The following is a 23,318-nucleotide window of genomic DNA, read 5'->3' on the forward strand; positions in this document are numbered from 1 at the left end:
GCAGAGGTGAGCATAGGTAGGGAGGGGATAGGTCAGTTCGGGGAGGGGGCAGGATGAGGTTAGAAGGTAGGAAATGGAGGTGCGGCTTGAAGTGGGAGGAGGGGATAGGTGAGAGGAAGAACAGGCTAGGGAGGCGGGGATGAGCTGGGCTGGTTTTGGGATGCGGTGGGAGAAGGGGAGATTTTGAAACTTGTAAAATCCACATTGATACCATTGGGCTGCAGGGTTCCCAAGTGGAATATGAGTTGCTGTTCCTGCAACCTTCAGGTGGCATCATTGTGGCACTGCAGGAGGCCCATGTTGTCTGAGAAATGGGAGGGGGAGTTGAAATGGTTCATGACTGGGAGGGGCAGTTGTTTATTGTGAACTGAGCATAGATGGTTCTGCAAAGCGGTCCCCCCAACCCTCCGCTTGGTTTCCCCGATGTAGAGGAAGCCACAACAGGTAGAGCAGATGCAGTATACCACATTAGCAGATGTGCAGATGAACATCTGCTTGATGTGGAAAGACTTCTTGGGGCCTGGGATGGGGGTGAGGGAGGAGGTGTGGGGGCAAGTGTAGCACTTCCTGCGGTTGCAGGGGTAAGTGCCGGATGTGGTGGGGTTGGAGGGGAGTGTGGAGCGGACATGGGAGTCGCGGAGTGAGTGGTCCCTCCGGAAAGCAGACAAGGGTGGGGATGGAAAATGTCTTTGTGAGTTGCTGTGCCTGCAGTAAACAACTGCACCTCGCAGTCGTGAACCATTTCAACTCCCCCTTCCATTCCTTAGACGACATATCCATCCTGGGCCTCCTGCAGTGCCACAATGATGCCACCTGAAAGTTTCAGGAACAGCAACTCATATTGCGCTTAGGAACCCTGCAGCCCAATGGTGTCAATGTGGATTTCACAACCTTCAAAATTTCCCCTTCCCCCACTGCATCCCAAAACCATATCAGCTCATCCCCGCCTCCCTAACCTGTTCTTCCTCTCACCTATCCCCTCCTCCCACCTCAAACCGCACCTTCATTTCCTACCTTCTAACCTCATCCTGCCCCCTTAACCTGTCCGTCCTCCCCGGACTGACCTATCCCCTCCCTACCTCCCCACCTACACTCACCTCTACAGGCTCCATCCTGCCCCTTTAACTTGTCTGTCTCCTCTCCATGTATCTTCTCCTCTGACCATCTTCGATCCGCCTCCCCCTCTCTCCCTATTTATTTCAGAACCCTGTCCCCATCCCCCTTTTCTGATGAAGGGTCTAGGCCCAAATGTCAGCTTTTGTGCTCCTCAGATGCTGCTTGGCCTGCTGTGTTCATCCAGCTCCACATTTTGTTATCTTGGATTCTCCGGCATCTGCAGTTCCCATTATTTCTGATTTTGAATTAAATCCTGATTTTGTTAATAAGGTCTACAGGGAGATTTTTTTTAATTGCATCCACATAAGCACTGCTCTTAAAAATGGTTAAACAGTGGAAAAATTCAAACATAGATTCAAGTGCTTGTATCTTGTTGTTTTGACAATATAGCGAGTTTGTTATCATAATAAATGGAACAGTCTTAGACATAGGGAAGCATGTTCTTTATCAGGCAATATCAAGTCCAGCAATATCACTTCTTTCCACTTGTTTGGAGCACTGGAAGAAGGTCAGTGACCCTCCTCATCACAACCAAGGTAAGTTGATACATTTATCTTGCCACAGTGCACAATAATAAATAAGCTTTCATCACTCTTTTTTTCCTAATGTGTTTGAACACTGTCTAGAACCTGATAACAATTTTCAAGAAGTGCAACAATACTTTTGCATCCTCCTCTTGGTGTTACATGCCCTTTCACTTATAGGTAAAGGTAGAGTTGCTGTAGTCCTACTGGACCATTGGGCTGCCCTCCCTTTGGAGACAACTGGTAGTGATTTAACAAGGGGGTCACTATGCCTTAGGCAAGGAGAGAAGTTGAGAAGGAGAACCTTCATTGTAACCTCAGCTGGTGCAGGAGTTGAACTCACACTGTTGGAATCACTATATGGCAAACTATCTTCCAAATGAGCTAACCAACTCTATCTTTGACTTATGCCCTGAGATGAAAAGAAGCTCGAGTCTCTAACGATCTCTGTTGAACTTCATTTCATTTTAGGCTATAAGTAAAAGATAGAGTTAGTTCAATTAGAAGACAGTTTGCGACGTAGTGATTCCAATAATGTGGGTTCAATTCCCACACCAGCTGAGGCTACCATGGAGATTCTCCTTCTCAACCTCAGTCTTTGTCTGGGGCATAGTGAACCCCAGGTTAAATCACCAGCAGTCCTCTCTAAGGGGAGAGCAGCTCAATGGTCCAGTAGGACTTTGGCAACTTGTCCTTGCACTTATTGATAAATTAGCACCAAGAAGGGGATGCAAACAGTATTGTTGCAGACAAAAAAAAGTGCACATATTGCAACTATTACAACTCAACAAAATAGTTGGCAGCCATTTGTCAGTTTATTTCTCAAAGCAATGCCCTGACCAATCAGAGTGTGTATATATATTCCAGTGCATGCAGCTGCATTACACTTCTTGAGCCCGACTGATAGTCCTAAAATTGTTGTCAGTGTTGCTCTTTTCACATTCAAGATTATCCAGCAGATGTTTTCCAGCTGCAGAAAATGTTGGACACCTGTGAGTTTTATTAAGTTCAAAGTGTGATGCATTTGTTTACATTGAAAACCACATGCTGAGGGCTCTGTTCTCTTCCGGCATCAGGGAAAAAAAAGAATGTATCTGCATATATGCCTGTTTCAACTCAAGTAAGTAAAACATAAAATAAGTGACAGTCATTCAGAAGTTCATTTTCTCAGGGGAATGCTCTGATGAATCTGAATCGATCTGCCTGATTTAAAATGTAAACAAAGCCTGACAGGTAACTTTCAACCATCATTAACTGCTACATTCTCCATAGCAACATCTTTATATATCAGTTTACTTGCAAACAATTCAGCACTCTACCTTTATTGAGTATTAATGTTGATTTTCCCTTTTTATTTGTGTTATTGTGAATTATTCTGATAGGCGCAAGGTGTTACAGTTGTATGAGTCTTTGGTGAGCCCACACTTGAAGTATTATGTACAGTTTTGGTCACCTTGTTATAGGAAAGACATAGTTGAACTGGAAGGTGTGCAAAGAAGATTTGAAGATGTTGCCAGAACTAGTAGGCCTGAGTTATAGGGAGATTTTGGCCAGGATAGGACTTTATTCCTTTGGAATGTAGGAGAATTAGTGGTGACCTTATTGAAGTGTATAAAATCATGAGGGGCATAGATCGATGAATGCATACAGTCTTTTTTCCCAGGGATGGGGAATTGAAAACTATAGGGGATAGGTTTTAGGTGAAAGGAGGTAGATTTAAGAAGGACCTGAGGGACAACTTCTTCATATAGAGAGTGGTGTGTATGTGGAATGGGCTGCCAGAGAAAGTGGTTGAGGCAAGTACAATAGCAACATCGAAACAACATTTGGATAGGTATACAGATGAGAAGGGTTTAGAGGGATATGGACCAAATGCAGGCAATTGGAACTAGCTGAGTGGGCACCATAGCCAGTGTGGACCAGTTTGGGCTGAAGGGCCTGTTTCCATGCTGTATTACTTTGTGCCTCAATGAAAAACACTGACGAAATCTCTTTTTTCAGTAATACTCAACTTATGTACTTTGAAGTAACTATTAAATGCACCTGTACTAATTTGAAGCTGTTTCATTCTTCAGGCTGCTGAAAGAAATTGAAGATAAAATTCTGGAAATCCTTTCATCCTCAGAAGGAAACATCTTAGAAGATGAGACTGCCATAAAGGTTTTATCTTCATCAAAGGTTCTTGCCAATGAAATAACACAAAAGCAAGCTGTAGCTGACGAAACAGAGAAGAAAATTGATACCACTCGAATGGGCTATCGACCAATCGCCGTACATTCTTCCATCTTATTTTTCTCAATTGCTGATCTTGGCAACATAGAACCTATGTACCAGTATTCCTTGAATTGGTTTATCAACCTTTTTGTCATGTCTATAGAAAATTCAGAAAAGTCTGATGACCTCTTACAAAGGTACGATAAACTTGTTTTAATTTTCAATTATTGAACAAAATAATTGGAGAATTTTCATCTTCTTCAGCAACAGAAAACTGACAGCATTTGATTAGGTACCTATTATTTGTCATGTCCAATACTGTTCCTTTACATTGTTGGAAAGGAAACTAGGGCAAAATGTTCAGTAAATAGCTGATTTGATATCATCCATACCACCAAATAAATTATCTCTATTCATTTTCATGTTTAACATGTGAATAGGTAAGGTTAAAATGCTAATATCACTCAACTAGTAGTCCAGAACCCTTGATGAATGCTCTCGGAAATTGAGTTCAAATTCTACCGTAGTAGATGGTGAACTTCAAATTTGGTAAAAATCTGAAATTTTCAGTAAAAAGTCTGGCAACCATGTAACCACTGTTGATTGTTGTTAAAATCCATTTTGTTCATTGATGTTCTTTCGAGGGGGATATCTGTTCTCCTTATCAGGACTAGCCTCTGTGACTCTAGATCCATGGCGATGCTAGATGACTATTTCCAACTCCTCAAATACTAAAGCAGTTTGTGCCCACAAGCGGCAAGACCTGGACAACATTTAGATTTGAGCTGATAAGTGCAGGGCAATAATCATCTCCCACAAGAAAAACTTGAAATTGAATGGCATTATCATTAATTAATACCTTATTATTATCACCCTGGGGTTACCAATAGCCAGAAAATTAACTGGTACTGTTGTATAAATACATTGGCTACAAAAACATAACATAATTCTATGGCAAGCTCTTTGCGAAGTGGGCAGCTTCATGTTATACTTTGCCTAGTTTTTGCCCAGTCATTTAACTAAGCTATATACATTTACAGATCATTTTGGTGGAATTTTATCAAGGTATGCTTTTCCTGACTCTTGCTTCTTCCAATTTCCTGTGCATTTACCATTAAAATTTAAAGTGTTGGCAGCATGCATATGAAACATGCAATTCCACGACAGGGGACGTTTTTCAGTGGTGAAAGCCCATCATCATCTGACAATGTTGTAGTTATGGTGGGCGATAAAAGAACCTCTTGGTCAAAAAGAGAGGGTTTGCATCATGGTAAATATTTCTTCTAAGCTGCTCGGCCATTCAACTGCTAGGAGGTTTTGTGAATGCCAATTGATCAGTTTCTGCTTCTGGAAGCCACTTCCACAAATGGACTTTGGAGATTCAGACAGCGGGTGAGAAAAAAATTAAAAAGAATGTTGATCAAGACCAAAATTTTCCTGTTCAACCTCTTTGCCATTAATACAGGACATGAAAGCATGAACGTGGTGGGAAAGTAGAGTTGAGTGTTATTAGATCAGCCATGATCCCACTGAACAGTCAAGCAGATTCAAAGGGCTGAATGGCCTACCTCTGCTCCAGAGTCTTGTGTCTTCTATCTACTGTGAAAAAAGGCATAAAATGCTTCAAGGTCTCTGCCATTTCTTCGTTTTCTATTCCCAGTGCCTCAGTCTCAGCCAGTAAGGGCCAGCGGGCACTGTCACTCTTATTATTCTTTATATTTACTACTGGAAATATTTACTGTCTGTTTTTGTTTTCCTTGCTGGCTTTTTCCTCTTACTCCACTTTCTCATTTTTTTGGCCTTGCTTTGGTCTCTAAAATGTTTGCAATCTTATTTGCTCCCACTAATCTTTACACCCTTTCTACATTTGGATAGTGTCCTTACCGTCATCAGCCAGTACATCTTTCTCATATCTTTCTTGTATTTTGTTGACAGTAATGAAATATCTCCTTGAATGTACATCACTGTTTCTCCATCTTACAACTTAACTTATTTTATTTCTAACTTTTTTGCCCACCACTGAGTTCCATGCCATATCCAACTCCTAACTGAGTTTCAGTGGGTCAGATGTGGGCAGGCCCTGTCAACAGATAAAGGACAACAACAGCAAATGGCTGGGCACAGATGTAGGGCCTTGGGAATCACAAGAAAGAAAGCTCTACTTAGACAAGGAGTATAGCAACGCTCTCGCATGTGGGATTTCCCTGAGGCAGTTCAAGCTTGTGGGCTGAGAATGGAGGAGTCCATTCAAGTCCTGTGCACTTTTGCATTGAAAGAGTGCGGCTAACCTCAAGGGAACTATGTGGGGCTTTCTAAAATGAATGCTGTATTCACAGTAAATCACACTCCGCAGCATGGCCAGTGATACTGGTGATGCAGAAATCAATTGAATGGATGCCAGTCTTGATCTAATTGGTGACCTGCCCAGCCATCCAGAGTGCCAGCCAGGGGCTGAGGCAGTCACAGAAGAGGATAATGGTGCCACCTCTCATGGGGCACTGTCATCATCATCGGCCTGTTTGGACCACCTTGTTGAAGGACATTCCTGTGCAGTAATGCTGAGTGATGGACTCTTGTGTCCCTGGAATGGCAACTGGGTGGCAGCCTCTGGAGGCCAATAGTGAGAATGACTGCTTGGTCTATCTCAGCTGTAACAGGTGCAAGCAAACTGGTTGCATCAGTCTCATCTGAGATCATGGAGGGAGAACCGAAGAGCAATAGCAGAGAGTTGCAGCCACCCTATTAAGCCATGCAATGAATGGCTGAGCTTACCTCATCTGTATGTCATAATGCGAGATCGACACTCATCTGAGTGAACATTAATGGATATTATTGATGTGGAAGGACTTGTTTTTTGGAGTTCTGCAGACTTGAGGATGAGTTCCATGTGATCTGACATCATTTATGGTAGGTGCTTTCATGCATGCTAACAGCTGTACGTAGAGTAAAAGTATAATTCAACTTATTCTGCATTTACTCCCCCAAATTCTTTTATTGCACCACTTTTTGTCATTGTTATTTAACCATGAATATGTAACTCCTTTTGCTCCATCTTGGTCCATGGTGGCGTGTACTACTTGTACTGCTGGAGATTGAAGTGGTCTAACTTTATATTTTCAAATTGTGGATTGAAATATTTTATTGCTGCTTTGGAAACTACTTGAAAAGGCCTAAATTATGGCCTGCATGACATTCTGCCTTGTAAAGCTATCACCGATGTGTACTTTTCCGAGCACAATGTAATCAAGAAGAAATGGTGGGATCAGTGTCATTTTCTCACTGGAGTTGCTGTCTCACTGATCTGTTGATCGGCATTTGATTAACAAACTGGACTGAATTTGAGTTAGCAGTCTGACTCCATGAACATTGTCTTCATGGATTTAAAAAACCTGCTTTGGTTGTAAAGTTCAGCCTGTCTGTGTACTGCACTGCTCTTTTGTAAAAACCTTGACAGGGCTTCATCTTGTACTGCTATTACACTGGAGTCCCAATTTATCTCTTCTTTGAGGTTTCCATATTGGAAGTTATTTGTGAAATTATATAAATTGTTCATGAAGGAGTCAGTAGTTTCCTCAACCCTTGCTTGCATAGAGTAAACTTTCCTGGTCTATAATGGGGTTTCTTCTTAAAATTAATAAATAAGTTGAAGGCTTTAATTACATGACCGTATGTTACAGCTTCTTATGCAATATTTTGTCTGGCAAGAATGACGTTGGCACACTACGAATTGCATAAAATGATGCACTGACTCGGTCTTTGTGTGCCTGCTTAAGACCAGCAATATAGTAAAAGGGTCTGGTAAAGACAAGGCTTTTTCCTTCAGGTTATTTGCGATGTGGCATTTGGTGACCAAACTATTCCTATTTTCCCTGATTTTTCTGTTGCATGAATTGAATTGTCATCTTCTGTATTGGTAAGGGCAGGTTTAATAGAAGCGTTCAAGAAGGCAGTGTGGGGTTACTGTAAAAGCGTGGAAGAATTGAAGTCAGTCATAGAGTTCATTTGGAGAATTGGTACTGAAATAATGAGCCGAATGGTTGCTTTCTGCACCATAACAATTTTGTGATTTGTACAACCCTTTTCTTCTTTATAGACTTCTGATTTGTGAAAGCATGAGCCCCCAGTGGCTGATTACTTTCTGTCTGTTACTAGCAATGTACTTTGCTATGGTTCTTTTCACACACTATTTCAGTGTTGTGCAGACTTTCCCTTTTGGAAGCTTACTGCAGAGAGATGTCTCAAAGTCATTAGGGAACAGGCACTTCTGGTTTTGTGACATGTAATAATGAGGCAGACATGATAAAGGAGCTGGATGTGGAGGAACCCCAAAGCGGGAGAGACTACATTATGACAGAATTCACTGTGCAGCTTGAGAGGGAGAAGCTGGAATCAGATGTAATGGAATTATAATTGAGTGGAGGTATCTACAAAGACATGGAGGAGGATCTGGCCAGAGTTGATTGGAAGGTGAGCCTATCAGGGAAGACAGTGGAGCAGTAATGGTAGAAAAAAAACATGCTAAGGGGAGGATGAGGCAACCATGGCTGACCAGTGAAGTCAGACACAGCATAAAAGCAAAAGGAAAAGCATGCAACGTGGTAAAGATTAGTGGGAAGCCAGAGAATTGGGAAGCTTTTAAAAACCAGTTCGGATAGCTTAAAAAAAAAGTAAGGGGAGAGAAGATGAAATATGAGGGTAAGCTAACTAGTAATATAAAAGAAGATTGGCAGAGACGTTTTAGATATGAACAAGGTAAGAGTGAACATGGGATCACTGGAACATTAGGCCAGAGAAGTAGTAATGGGGAACAAAGAAATGGCAGAAGAACTGAATTAGTATCAGTCTTCACAGTGGAAGACACTAGCAGCATGCCAGAACTTAAGAGAGTCGGGGCAGAGGTGAGCATAGTGGCTGTCACTAAGGAGAAGGTACTGGGGAAACTGAAAAACCTGAAGGTAGATAAGTGACCTAGACTTGATGGACTATACCCAGAGTTCTAAAGGAGACAGTTGAGGAGATTGTGGATCATTTGTGGTGATCATTTAGCAATCACTGGAGGACTAGAAAATGCCTAATGTAACACTCCTGTTTAAGAATGTAGGAAGGTGGCAAATTATAGGCTAGTTAGCCTGACCTCAGTTGTTGGTAAGATTTAGAGTCCATTAGCCAGGCTCACAGGTTCCCAGGCTTTTCCTTACAATCCTTTCTTAAACAAAGGCACTCTCCAGTCTTTGGGCACCTCACCTGTAGATATAAATGACATAAATATTTCTGCAAGGGGGCCTGTAATTTCCTCCCTAACTTCCCATAATATTCTGGGAGATCAGGTCCCAGAGATTTATGTTTTCTGTTATGTCTAGCACTTACTCTTCTATAATATAAACTGTTTTCAAAACATCAGTGTTTATTTCCCTGAATTCTCCAGCCTCCATTTCTTTCTCCACAGTAAAAACTGACGTGAATATTCAATTAATATCTCCCCATCTCATGAGATTCAACGCAAACATGACCACTTTGATTTTTCAGGGGCCCAATTCTCTCTCTTTGCTCTCTTGCTCTTAACGTATTATAGAATCTCTTTGGATTATCCTTAGCCTTATCTGCCAAGGCTGTCTTATATCTACTGTTTGTACCATTGTGCCTTCCTGATGTCCCTTTTAAGAATGCCCCCATGTTGTTGATACTTAATATGCAACTTTTTTAATTCTTGATTTGAGCCTCAATATCTTCATTCATCTGTTGTTCCTTAATCCTACCAGCTTCACCTTTCACTCTAACATTAACACAATGACTCTGAACTCTTGTTATCACATTTTTGAAAACCCCCCATATATCAGATTTCCCTTTACCTGCGAACAGTCTACTTCAATCAATTTTTGAAAGTTCTTGTCTCATACCATTAAAATTTGCCTTACTCCAATTAGGCTTATCCTTTTACATAAGTATTTTAAAACTGATAGAATGGAAATGACAAGACCCAAAGTGTTCCCTTGCTATTTGACACAATAACATTGCTTCTTTTGCATTTGATTGATTTAACTTATTCATTGTTGTCATATGTACTGAGATACAATGAAAAGTGTTGTTTTGCGGGCTACGCAAGAAGATCGTACCATACAAAGTACATTAGGGTAGCAGAACAGAGTACAGCCAAAGAGAAAGTGTAGAGAGAGAGAGATCTACATTAAGATTTCAGAGTAGTTATTCATGGCATAAAGTTATAATTCCCTTAGTGCATATTGTAAATGTGAACTTTTCCTATTTTTCAACACTCTGTAAATATTGATACATGACACCAGATGTAAATTTCCCTTCAAAGTTGAGACAGGAAGAGAGTGATGAAGTAGTGAAGGGGATAAAATTACTTTTAATGGTACAGTAAAACATCCGAACAGATGTGCATCCTCAACAGGTGGTAAGGAGTGGATCTATTTAATGCTGAATCTTCTTGGTAGTAAACTCATACAGCTCAAAATGAATTCTATACCATATGCTTCTGGATTAGAAACATTCAACTGAAAGGTGCCTGGATCAGATGACTCTTCACCTTGTCAGCATCCTCCTGAGGACATTGAGTTCTGCACCAGCCTAGCTATCTCGCTGTAGCCAGGGAAAATCTGAAATCTGTATCTACTCCTCCTCCTTTTCCATGTTCTGCTGCTCCTCTTACCCCAATAAGCTATGTTGTCCTTGGGCTGTGGCCTTCTTCACTGAATGGTTACAGGGACGCATGAGAACATTGCAGGAATGGACTGCAGAGTGCTTCCTGGTGTCAGAACTGCATCCTTCGAAGTTTGATGGCCTCCTCGATGAGAGTTCTTTTGCATAGATGTCTTCCGATTATAATGCCATTGTGCCTCAGTTTTGGAGCTACATTAGAAAGTTAAGTAGCCATCTCTGCAAGAGGTTACTGTTGTGCCCCAGAATCAACCCACATAGTTTGGGATATGAAATGAAGAGGTGAACTATAAGCTATCACTACCAAAAAAAACTACATTTGCTATTTCTGAATTTTAAGGCAATCCTCAAAACGATATACATTTATAACCCTTTACTCCTTTTTCTCAAGTTTATACTCTGGTTGTCTATTGATTGTAGACCAGTATTAAATCTCTTCAGTGTCTTTCTAATCTTTTCCTAATATGCACTGCCTTATCTTGAGTTTGACAATGTAACATTACTTCTGCTCTTGCCAGATGACACCTGATTCTTCCCTTTTCTTCCCATGTTCCCTCTTTTCTTTTTGTTTAAAGTTGAGGGTTGGCCTGTCATACAATATACAGTATAATCCTCATTGAATAAATGAAGCCTTCCTCAATGCATCCTCTTACGATGAAGTAAAACAAATGGCCTTGTGACTTCATTGCAAAGGTGCCATCCATAATAAACTGAACCAATAGAAAATAAGCCTGAAATTTAGTTTTCATGGTTTCTGCTAAATTAGTAGATCTGAACAGGGGAAGCACTGTGAAAACTGTTGTATTCACTATCCTCAAAATGGACAAAGCTTCAGGATTACCTGTTCATCAAATCCAATGACAAAATTATTATTTTGGAATACAGGCTCAAGCTTCTTTATAACCCGATCATTGTCAAACATCTTGCTGACTCTCCATTAAATTCACAAGAAAGATAACCAATTCAAAATAATCAGTGGCTTCTAGACACCCAAACTGTTTTGCTGTATTGATAACTGACCATGTTCTGAAGAGATATAAAGTTGGAAAATAGTTTCTATTTTGTCTTTTTGCAAAGCTCAATTTTTTTTTGCCAGTTTGATCATAGCCTCACTACTAACATTACTATCCCTTTGAAATTCAAGGACGCAATATTACCACACAATTGGAAGTTTGTCTTCATTGAAATATCAATGTTTTATGTTTTAAAATGCACATCTTCGTATTACTACAATGTTTTGCTTGTGACCAGTTTGCCCAGCATATGATGTGCTTTAATATTACTTATTTTGGAAAAGCATCCTGTATAAAAGTAGAAAGTACAATTTCAGTTTCTCCAAAAATTACTATCTCTTTATTAGATCATTAATAGACTTAAAAGCAACGAATGAACCGCGCCAAAGTAATCAGTCAAAAGCTCTGAATATTTTCAGAAATGCTTGCCACAGACCAATCCCGGTGTGAAAAAGATATAACAATGGAGCAAAACACTTTTGGAATAACTAATACTCCATTAACCATTTTACAAATCCCTCCAATAATTTTTAACTTCTTGCGAACCTCAGCCTTTGGTCTTTTCCTTGACTTAAATGAGCATTACCGCTTTGGTTTTTGATCTTCCCATGCCTTTTTACAAAAGGCAACACCTCAATACATGTTTGTGGAGTTGTGTACATACAGGCTGAGTTAGAGCGGTTTTGAGAAGTGGATTAAGAGATGAGTGTCCAAAACCTAATGAGGCATATTTATCACCTTGCTGCTGCTACGGCATTTTGCCAGCTGTGGGGAAAAATAAAAGTGGCCTGTTCTGTGTTCATTCATGGCTTGTGAGCTGGCTGGGTATGAGTTTATTGCCCATTCCTAGTTACTGTTGAAAAGGTGGTGGTGATCTGCCTTTTTGTACATTGCAGTCCATTTGGTTTAGGTTGATCACAATGCCATTGGGGAAGGAATTGACCCAATGACACGAGGGAACACTGATATATTTCCAAATCAGAATGATGAATGGCTTGGGGTGGAACATGCAGGTTGTGGTGTTCCCATGTATCTGCTGCTTTTGTCCTTCTAGATGGTAATAGTCATAGAATTGGAAAGCGCTGTCAAAGGAGCTGTGGTGAATTCCTGTGGTGCATCTTGGAAATGGTACACATTTCGGCAATTGAGCTTTGATGATGGAGGGACTGTATGTTCCTATCTCTTTATAAAATCGTTAATTCATTTACTAAAAAAAATTCCAAAAAGAAACATTCCGAAAAAAAAATTCCAAAAACAATCATGTAAAAAGAACTTTATAGAAACAGGAGCTGTAATGGTAGTTCATTAGCTGCTCGATGATTAGTAAGGACTTCCTGAAAAGGCTGAGATGGGGTTGCCCAAAGCTTTCCAGCTTCTGAATGGAGCCACTAATGTCCTGATAAAGTTCTGGCAATACCATTCAGTGTTAGAGAATGAATATCAAGTGGAGAACGACTTACGTAGAAATAGTTAGCAATTATGTAGGAGTTAGGGTGATGGTTGTTGTAAGTGAGAGAAATTTTTATATTTGCTTGCTGTGAAGTGCCATCATCAAGCAGCATGCAGTAACATCACAAAAATATAATTAGTTTAATACATTTTTACATGCCCTGCCAATTTTTTGCTGGCCCAAACAAGTTTACAGAATTGTCAGCTCAGCAACTTTTTTAAAAATATAAAGCTATGACATATAAACAGGCAGTAAGTTTAAAACCTATGTTTATCTTTATCTTTATCCTGTGAAATAACCATTAATTAGCAACTTATGTTTTCAATTAAAAATATTTTCTCCAAAATGACATTTGAATTTTGCATGGGAAGCAATATATCTTGTAGTGAAATTAGTCATTGCACACAATGAAAATGAAAAATGTCCTGTTTTGAATATTAACATAAATTTGAAATAAATTGCAGGGGAACTTTACTTGTTAAGTTTATTTTTTTAAAAAGTTTTTAAGTTTGTTTTTAAAAAAACAAGTTATCCAAGTGGAATTTTCTCTATTAGACCATGGAACATTACAGCACAGTACAGGCCCTTCGGCCCTCGATGTTGTGCCAACCTGTCATACTGATCTGAAGCCCATCTAACCTACACTATTCCATGTATGTCCATTTGCTTATCCAATGACGACTTAAATGTACCTAAAGTTGGCAAATCTACTACCGTTGCAGGCAAAGCGTTCCATTCCCTTACTACTCTCTGAGTAAAGAAACTACCTCTGACATCTGTCCTGTATCTTTCACCCCTCAATTTAAAGCTATCCCCCCTCGTGCTCGCCATCACCATCCTAGGAAAAAGGCTCTCCCTATCCACCCTATCTAACCCTCTGATTATTTTATATGTTTCAATTAAGTCACCTCTCAACCTTCTTCTCTCTAATGAAAACAGCCTCAAGCCCCTCAGCCTTTCCTTGTAAGACCTTCCCCCTATACCAGGCAACATCCTAGTAAGTCTCCTCTGCGCCCTTTCCAAAGCTTCCACATCCTTCTTATAATGCGGTGACCAGAACTGTACGCAATACTCCAAGTGCGGCCGCACCAGAGTTTTGTACAGCTTCACCATAACCTCTTGGTTCCAGAACTCGATCCCTCTATTAATAAAAGCTAAAACACTGTATGCCTTCTTAACAGCCCTGTCAACCTGTGTGGTAACTTTCAAGGATCTGTGTACATGGACACCGAGATCTCTCTGCTCATCTACACTACTAAGAATCTTACCATTAGCCCAGTACTTTACCTTCCGGTTACTCCTACCAAAGTGCATCACATCACACTTGTAATTAATTTGCAAAATCTGAATGTCTTTGGAATATTTGCTGTACTTTGTATGAACTGACATGCAGATATATGATGACTTACTGGGGTAAGGTGCTAGAAATTGACCTCTGCTATTACTGAACTTGTCAAAAATGTTAAATCAGGAAATTTGTCTCCTTATTTTATCTAATTTCCAGACCCAGATTGATAGCATTGACCAGATTTTTGTATTTAATAAGATTTACTGTTTATTTCAAGTGATTCTGGCTACTGTACAGATAAACAGTGATAAACCATCAGCATATAACTCTATAAATTAAAACTTTTACCACCTTTATAAACCTTTCCTTTGTAAGTATTCACACAGACAAATAAATAGGAAAAAATGTATCTGGGCACAGGAACACTGGGAGACTTTGAGTGATTCCTATTAATGGGTTGTAGAGATGATCCTTATGCTGGTCAGAATGTTGCTTTTTATTGTTTGTCTTTGAATGTTTCCACTGGTTGACGAGACACAGGTGGCTGGCTCACTTTTAAAAAGTTTCTGACTTAGCAGTTAAGTGTCACAGCTTACAACAACTGCTGAGGTGGAGATGAACTGGTTTTCTTCAGATTTAAAATGGCTTTTAACTCCAGAGAGCAGAACTCCTGTGTTGTTGGGATCAAAACACTTCTCGATCTCATTCCACCTCCAAGTAGTTCAATTACCTGAGAACTAATCACTAGCTCATTGGCAGGCAAAAGGCTTTTGTCATCAATAATGATTAAATTGTCCATTGACGATTCAATGCCACGTTACCATCCAGCTGTACTTGTACACAGAACCCCATGGCTCCAATTTGTCTGCAACCACTTCAGTTACTACTTGTTCAACAGCTGTTTAGACAATGCTTGCCATAAGAGACAGGTCAGTTGCTTTTCAGAACATGCATCAATCTTTAAACAATAGTTTTAAAACAGTTCTTTCTCATTTCAACCCATCATTTTAAAAGATCCCTAAAATACAAAAGACAGTCTTTACACTTGATGGAAACTTTTGACTTTTCAGGCAACATTGAACAGATAACCTAAGTGATTTATAGTTACATTTTTAAATGTATCTTTTAACAATCAATTTATTTCTCAACATTTGCAGGTTGAAAACTCTAGAAAAGTATTTTACTTATTCATTGTACGTGAATGTGTGCCGATCACTTTTTGAAAAGGATAAACTGCTGTTTTCATTTTGCTTGACAATAAACCTTCTAAGGCATGAAGGACAGGTCAGTTTCCGACTTACCCTATCATTTGAGAAAATTATATTTAGGAATGTGGAGGCAAAAATAATAAAGGTGATAATGTGAATGTTTTCTTTTAATCAGTGTTTCTGTAAGGATTATTATAACTTGTTGTGTACAGTTTTCTTTTAAAGTTTATTTTTAACTTTGTTTTCGAGAAATGTTCATTCCTTCTGTAAACCATTTACCTTGTATCAAATTCCAATATGACATTTTTTGGCTTGAGTTGAAAAGTAATAAATGAAACGTCTAAAGGGGGAATCAGCATGAACTTCTCTGACAAGAACTAATATGAGTAAGTGTATCTAAAAACATAAGATCTGAAATTTTCTGGAATTTATCTATATAACTACAGTTCAACAGCATTGCCCAAGATAATTGGGCCTAAATTAGGTAAATGCAAGTTACGATTATACACGAATTTTCTGGAACATTTACTCTGATTCTGCGATTTATCTTGTGAAACTCTCAGCTGTTTGTTCATAGCCGCACCCCCATACACAATCTAGCTCATGTTGGTTTCATTCATTTACGTCAGTATTGATGTAAGCATCTGCTAATTCAAGCAAGTTATGGTCAAAGTTTTAGCTGACTAGATTAAACTACACTACACTTACCATATCAGAAGTTCAGCAATCTCCGTTTTTAAAAATGATGTGCCGTAGACATGACATCTCGTAAATTAAATGTACAGGTCATAATTTTGTTCCTTTTCATTGTGTGTGATCTATCATGTGTATGTTGCACCTTTGCCACTTTTAACACACTGGAACTCTCCTTGTAGCACAGTAACATTGACATTAGTGACCAGGGAAGTCTGCTATGAATCAATCAAAATGCTGACAATTCGTCCACCAAACAGCATCATGCTTTGAGACGCGTGTATAAAAACACAGCTGTCCGAAGATACCTATCATACTTCACTGTGGGTTACAGGTGCCAAGCACCACATAGAAAATGCCAGGTTCATTAAATTTCTGTGTTTTTTTCCTGAAATGGGCAGCCACATTATATTTTTATCACTGGAGTGCCTGAATTGTACATTGAGGCAAATGATTTGTTGCCTCTTAACAATAATATACTCTGTGCCCCATTCTAGACCTTTGCTTTGTTTGATGCCATTTCCCTACACCCATTCCCTCGTCCCTCATTCCTCATCAAGAAAAACACCCAGTGATAGCCAGTAGCCAGTTGATAGTCAACGTTGTTCATGATCAGTTTGGAATGGCTGTGATGCAGTGGCCTTGAACCATTAGAAAATTCTATTCATTTGGATTTCATATGATCAACTTAATTGTCATTGAGCACACACTACACCCCTGTCCTATCATAATAACCCCAGCATGTTATTTTCATTCAACTAAGCACAGTACAAAATGAAAATAGTGCAATGCATTATGTTACTAATAATTTATTGATATTTATTAGTTTACATGTACAAATACACATTTAACATTCCAAAGTAATGGAAATCCAGACTTCTAGTGTTGAGATTGAAACCTTATTAAAAGCACAAACTGAAGCAATATTTTCCCTTGAGGTGTGCTTATTTATGTTTTATTAATTAGACTACATAGACAATCTGTCTATTTATACTGCTTTTCATTTCAGATCGATGATGAGGAATGGACATTTTTGCTGACCGGTGGAATTGGCTTAGACAACCCATACGAGAAGCCATGTGACTGGCTTCCGACAAAAGCTTGGGATGAGTTTTGCCGTCTTGATGAGATTAAAGCTTTCTCAGGCATCCGGAGGGAGTTTAAGCTTCTGTTAGATGGATGGAAGTCTGTATATGACAGCTTGGTAGGTTGGGAATTTGTGGCAAGAAAAGTTAGATTTTTCAAATTTCATGCATTCAAGGTTATTTAATCAGAATATTGATTATTTAGCTCATACTGAGTGATGGAGATACTTAATGCAAGCTGAAAATGTTGGTACTTATCAAATTATAGAGGATATACAAAACAACTGATTGCAATGTGCTTTTTTACAAATGACAACTGCTTAATGTACTGTGCGACATTATTAACCATCAGGCATTTAGTTCAAAACGTGATGCGTACCTTTTGAGTAGCTCAGTTTTTAGTGAAAAATGATAAAGCATTCAAACCATACAATATTAGGCTTAATATTTAACTTGTCAAATAATATGAAATACGTATATGAGCACTGACTGCCACAGCATATAAATCGAGTAACTGTCAAAACTCTCCCAGAAACTGTCCATTAATTGTTCCTAATTCACATATGCTTGAAGTTTTTATTTTGCACCTATTTGAAACAAATGTCTTTCCTTATGATTCTAAAATGCTTATTCATACTTTTCATAAACTTAGTTAGACCTTATAGAAGAGTGGTTGCAACCTTGTTGTATTATTGCTGCTTCCATCGGGTATTTAGCCAAACTTTTATATACGTGAGGGCAATTCTTAGTTAAGCGAGTGTTTTTTTGGATTTTCAGCATGTGCAGTGTTTAGTTATTGGAGACAGATTCTTATCCCTATTTTTGTAAGGGTGGTTTATTTTATGGAGTCTCTGATTGATATGAATATTACAATGCTAAAACTAGGAAATTCAATCTGAGCGAAATACTGAATGCGTTTAGCAGGTCAGGCAACATTTGCCTGAATCTGATCTAAATTTCAGACGGCTGTTTCAATCTGGAATATGATTCCAGTTTTCCTGCATGCCCTAACATTGACTGTTTTAGAAAGGTTCCATAAACTGTATAAAAGCTTAGTTTGATATTGTTGCATCAAAGTTTTCAGTAAATTGTCTCTAATTTACTAGTCTGAATAGCGAGTTTTGAAAAGATTTGTAGCTCAGTTTGAGGTTCTGGATGTAAGTTTGCTCGCTGAGCTGTAAGGTTCATTTTCAGACGTTTCGTCACCATTCTAGGTAACATCATCAGTGAGCCTCCGGTGAAGCGCTGGTGTTGTGTCCCGCTTTCTATTTATCTGGTTAGGCTTCCTTGGGTTGGTGATGTCATTTCCTGTAGTGATGTCATTTCCCATTCTTTTTCTCAGATGGTGGTAGATTGATTTGGAGCCAATGTGTTTGTTGATGGAGTTCCGGTTGGAATGCCATGCTTCTAGGAATTCTCATGCGTGTCTCTGTTTGGCTTGTCCTAGGATGGATTTGTTGTCCCAATCAAAGTGGTGTCCTTCCTCATCTGTATGTAAGGATACGAGTGATAGTGGGTCGTGTCGTTTTGTGGCTAGTTGATGCTCATGTATCCTGGTAGCTAGCTTTCTGCCAGTTTGTCCAATGTAGTGTTTGTCACAGTTCTCGCAACCATCCAACCCAAACTTTGGTTCGCTACGTGGATGACACCTTTGTCAACACTGAACAAACAAATTAGAGGAAACCTTCAAGACCATCAATAATACCCTTTACTGGCATAACATTCACAAAAGAGGAGGAAAACAACAACAAACTGCCATTCCTAGATGTCACTGTAGAGCGAACAGCCAATGGGGAACTTCAAACCAGCGTCTACAGGAAAACAACCCATACGGACCAAATACTGAACTACAGGAGCAGCCATCCCAACACCCACAAACGAAGCTGCATTAGAACATTATTTGAATGAGCCACCACACGCTGCAGCACAGAGAAACTACGAAGAGCAGAAGAAAATCACTTGTACAGCATATTCAAAAAAGAATGGGTACCCAATGAACACAGTCCGCCGAGTTCTCAGCAACAAACCCAAACAAACAGACAAAACGTGCCCAGAAACCGTAATCTCACTCCCCTACATTAAAGACATCTCAGAAATGACTGCCAGACTACTCAGACCTCTTGGCATCATGGTAGCCCACAAACCCACCGACACACTAAAACAGCAGCTAATGAACTTAAAAGACCCTGTACAGACAACAAGCAAAACGAACGTCATCTACAAAATACCTTGCAAGAACTGTGACAAACACTACATTGGACAAACAGGCAGAAAGCTAGCCACCAGGATACATGAACATCAACTAGCCACAAAATGACATGACCCACTATCACTCGTATCCTTACATACAGATAAGGAAGGACACCACTTTGATTGGGACAACACATCCATCCTAGGACAAGCCAAACAGAGACACGCATGAGAATTCCTAGAAGCATGGCATTCCAACCGGAACTCCATCAACAAACACATTGATTTGGAGCCAAACTACCACCATCTGAGAAAAAGAATGGGAAATGACATCACTACAGGAAATGACATCATCAACCCAAGGAAACCTAAACACATAAATAGAAAGCGGGACATAACACCAGAGCTTCACCGGAGGCTCACTGTTGATGTTACCTAGAATGGTGATGAAACATCTGGGCACAAACCTTCCAGCTCAGTGAACCAGCTTACATCTGGAACAAAATAAAGACCCACTCTTTTGTGGACCGAGAGGAGGAGAGCGTGACTGTGTTGGAGGTGGAAGGAAGATGTCGGATTGGCTGTGCACCCTTGCAACTGCTGGATCTTAATGCTGGCTTCGGCCTAACGCTGGTTCAGGGGAGCAGCCAACCTGCAACGATGGCTGCGGCAAGTGCCCGTGCCCCAGGTCAGGGGGTCCAGAACACCATCCGTGTTTCCGTGAAGAAGGTGGATGAAGGTGCACCTTCTTTGTGAAGAGGGTCCTGTTGGACTGTTGTGGGTTTGCTGCTGTGGACATTTACTGCCTGCAGGATTTCCCTGGATGAGGTTTTTACGACGTGACCTTCAGGAGTTCCAAGCTTTGCGAGCGCTTCCGGGAGGTTTTCAAGGAGAAAGGAGGTGAGGGTCCCCTCTCTGTATTGACCGCTGTCCCGCTGTTTGTGATGCCAGTGCAGAGGAGCCGTATGGTGACTGTACATATGTACAACACGCGTGTGCCAGCAGTTGATGTCCTGACCTTCCTTGGAAGGTACGTGAAGGTGGAAGGGGACCTAACCGACATCATGGACCCCTTTGGCATCTGGACCAGTAAGAGGCAGGTCAAGGTGACGCTGAGGATGGGCGCGGACGGGAACGTTGAGCACCCACTGTCCAGCTTCGCGATCGGCGGGAGCAAGAGCTACCTGATGTATGCAGGGCAACCTAAAGTCTGCCATGCTTGTGGTAGGTCAGGTCACGTGGCGGCCGACTGCAAAGCCACCATCTGCAGGAACTGCATGGAGGAGGGACACCTTGCAAAGGATTGCCCACAAGAGAAAAGCTGCAACCTTTGCGGGGAAGCGGGCCACCTCTATAGGACATGCCCACGGCGGGGGACGACCTATGCCCAGGTTGCTGGCAGGGCTAATGCGGGGCCAGCCCCCCCGGAGGAGAGGAAGGCACCAGGGCCCTGCAAGGACCCCACTAATGTGCAGGAGGGTCCAGCCCCGCAGGATGGACCCGAGGCCAGCAAAGCGCCCCTGCAAGCTCCGCTCCCCCCCCACGACAACCCGGAGTCGATGGAGGCGGCGACAGGTGACCCAGGGGAGTGGATGATGGTCCGGAAAGCGAGGAGGAAGGCATGCCAGCGGGCCCAGGCACCGCAACCATCAGGCAGGAAGAGGCAGCTACAGGGGGGCTATAAGAGCTCCTCTGACGAGGGAGATTCTCCCGCCCAAAGCAGAAGTTAAAGATCTCAAGGGAGAAGGAAAGCAGCACCCCGCTTCCAGGTGACGGAAGGCGTCCTGAGGCTCCCTCCGACACCCAGTCTCGTGCCGCTGGGGCCCTGGAGGCCCCCCAGAACTTCCAGGCAGGAAGGAGGAAACAGCGCGTCCCCAGCCTGACCCAGAGCCAGACTCTCCTGCCTCCGTACCCCCGATGGCGGGGATGCCACCCGGAAGGCAGCACGGACGGTTTCCTGAGCCCGGAGAGCGTCCAGCAGTTAGCCCGGGCAATGTGCATGAAGGGACAGATGGAGGGGCTGGACCTTTGGACTCGTGGAGGGTACTGCGGTCACTGCCCACTATGGGGGTATGAGTTGCGAGCATTAATGTGCACAGTGTCAAGTCCACCGCAAGATGTGTGTCCACGTTGGCCTGCCTGACCACCGTCAAGGGGGACCTCCTGTTTCTGCAGGAGTGCAGGATACCGCACCTCGGCAGGTACGGGAAATGGTCCGGCGCCTGGACCTGTGGGCCTTCGATCTGGTTGGAGGGTAATGACTGTCGCTCCTCGGGCCTGGCTATTCTGCATCTCTCAAGTTCAGGAGGTGGTGGGGGGCGGGGGGGGGCACCTCCTAGTGGCTGACGTCACCTACAAGAATGCTCCCCTGAGGCTGATCAACGTGTACGCCCCAGTGGTACGGAGTGAGCGTTTGGCCATCCTGCAGCGGCTTCCACCCCTGCTGGCTACATCCAGGCCGGTCATCCTGGGCGGAGATTTCAACTGCATCATCGATGCAGATGGAAGATCCGGCGTGGGGACAGCGGGTGGGGGGGAGTCAACTGGACGTCACGTCCAGATTCCTGATGGGCACAGTGAAGGACGCCAAGCTGCTCGACGTCTTCAGCACCTGTTCAGACGGAGTGCAGCGGAGATACACCTGGTCGCGGCCAGACGGGTCTATTCGCTCAAGGATAGACTTCCTGTTTGTGTCACGGGCGTTCTCGGTCAGGTCCACCAGCGTCGAGCCAGTGTTCTTCTCTGACCACTGCCTCCTGCTGGCCGACTGTCACTTACAGGACGACCAGCCGGTCGGCAAGGGGACGTGGAAGCTCAACACGACTCTGTTGACCCCAGAGAACGTCGAGGAGCATAAGGGGGAGTACGCCGCTTGGAGAACCGTGAAACCCCTCTTTGAGTCTCTGGGTGACTGGTGGGAGACGGTGAAGGAGAACATCAAGAGGTTCTTTGTTCTCAAGGGTGTTCGGAAGGTGAGAGTGAGGCGGGGAAAGCTGTCGCGACTCCAGAAAAGGGTGCAGAACCTGCTCCTTCTGCAGTTGATGGGGGTCGATGTCACGGAGGATCTCTGCGAGGTGAGGGGCCAGCAAGCCTCGCTCTTTGCCGTGGAGACCTCCAGGATAATCTTGCGGTCCAGGGTCCGCTCCGTGGAGCAGGACGAGACGTGCTCGCATTTATTCTTGCAGAAGGTGCACAAAGAGAGTTCTGTGCTTAGCCGGCTGAAGGAGGACGACGGCTCGGTGACACCGTCTTGGCCCGACATTTTGCAGATCAGCAGATCCTTCTATGCCGGACTGTACTACGCGAAGCCCACGGACAGCAGGCCTCCGAGTTGTTCCTGTCGTTTATCACGGAGGTCTTAGACGACGGCACAAGGGAGTGGCTGGACCGGCTGATTATCCCTGGACAACCTGACCAGAGCCCTCAAGTCCTTGGAGAGGAATAAGACTCCCAGGAGCGATGGCTTGCCGGTCGAGCTGTATTCCGCTCTGTGGGACCTGGTTGGCCAGGACCTGCTGGAGGTGTATGATAGTGCGCTTTGGGCAGGGGAAATGTGCAAGTCCATGAGGAAGGGCATCATCACCCTCATTTACAAGAGGAAGGGGGAGAGGGAAGAAATTAAGAATTGGCGTCCCATTTCACTATTGAACGTGGACTACAAAATCCTGGCCAAGGTCATAGCCAACCGGGTCAGGTCTGTCCTGGAGTCGGTGATTCACCCTGACCAAACCTGTGCTGTGCCAGGCAGGAAGATTGCTGAGAGCCTCGCGCTCATCAGGAATATGATCGCCTATGTGCAGGACAGGCGGGTGGACACGTGCCTCGTCAGCCTGGACCAGGAGAAGGCCTTCGACAGGGT

At 42.4% G+C, this 23,318-nt stretch overlaps 1 protein-coding gene across 1 annotated transcript in view; it reads left to right on the plus strand.

The window, feature by feature from the left end:
- Positions 1-23,318, plus strand: part of dnah7 (dynein, axonemal, heavy chain 7) — a 304,986-nt gene that overhangs the window by 204,671 nt on the left and 76,997 nt on the right. The window contains exons 50-52 of the mRNA XM_059647155.1: positions 3,716-4,051; positions 15,441-15,567; positions 17,194-17,388. Of these exons, the coding sequence (XP_059503138.1) occupies positions 3,716-4,051; positions 15,441-15,567; positions 17,194-17,388 (658 nt within the window). The remainder of the gene's footprint in view (positions 1-3,715; positions 4,052-15,440; positions 15,568-17,193; positions 17,389-23,318) is intronic.

The sequence above is a fragment of the Stegostoma tigrinum genome, chromosome 7 (assembly GCF_030684315.1).
Source record: "Stegostoma tigrinum isolate sSteTig4 chromosome 7, sSteTig4.hap1, whole genome shotgun sequence".
In the NCBI taxonomy this organism is placed as follows: Eukaryota; Metazoa; Chordata; class Chondrichthyes; order Orectolobiformes; family Stegostomatidae; genus Stegostoma; species Stegostoma tigrinum.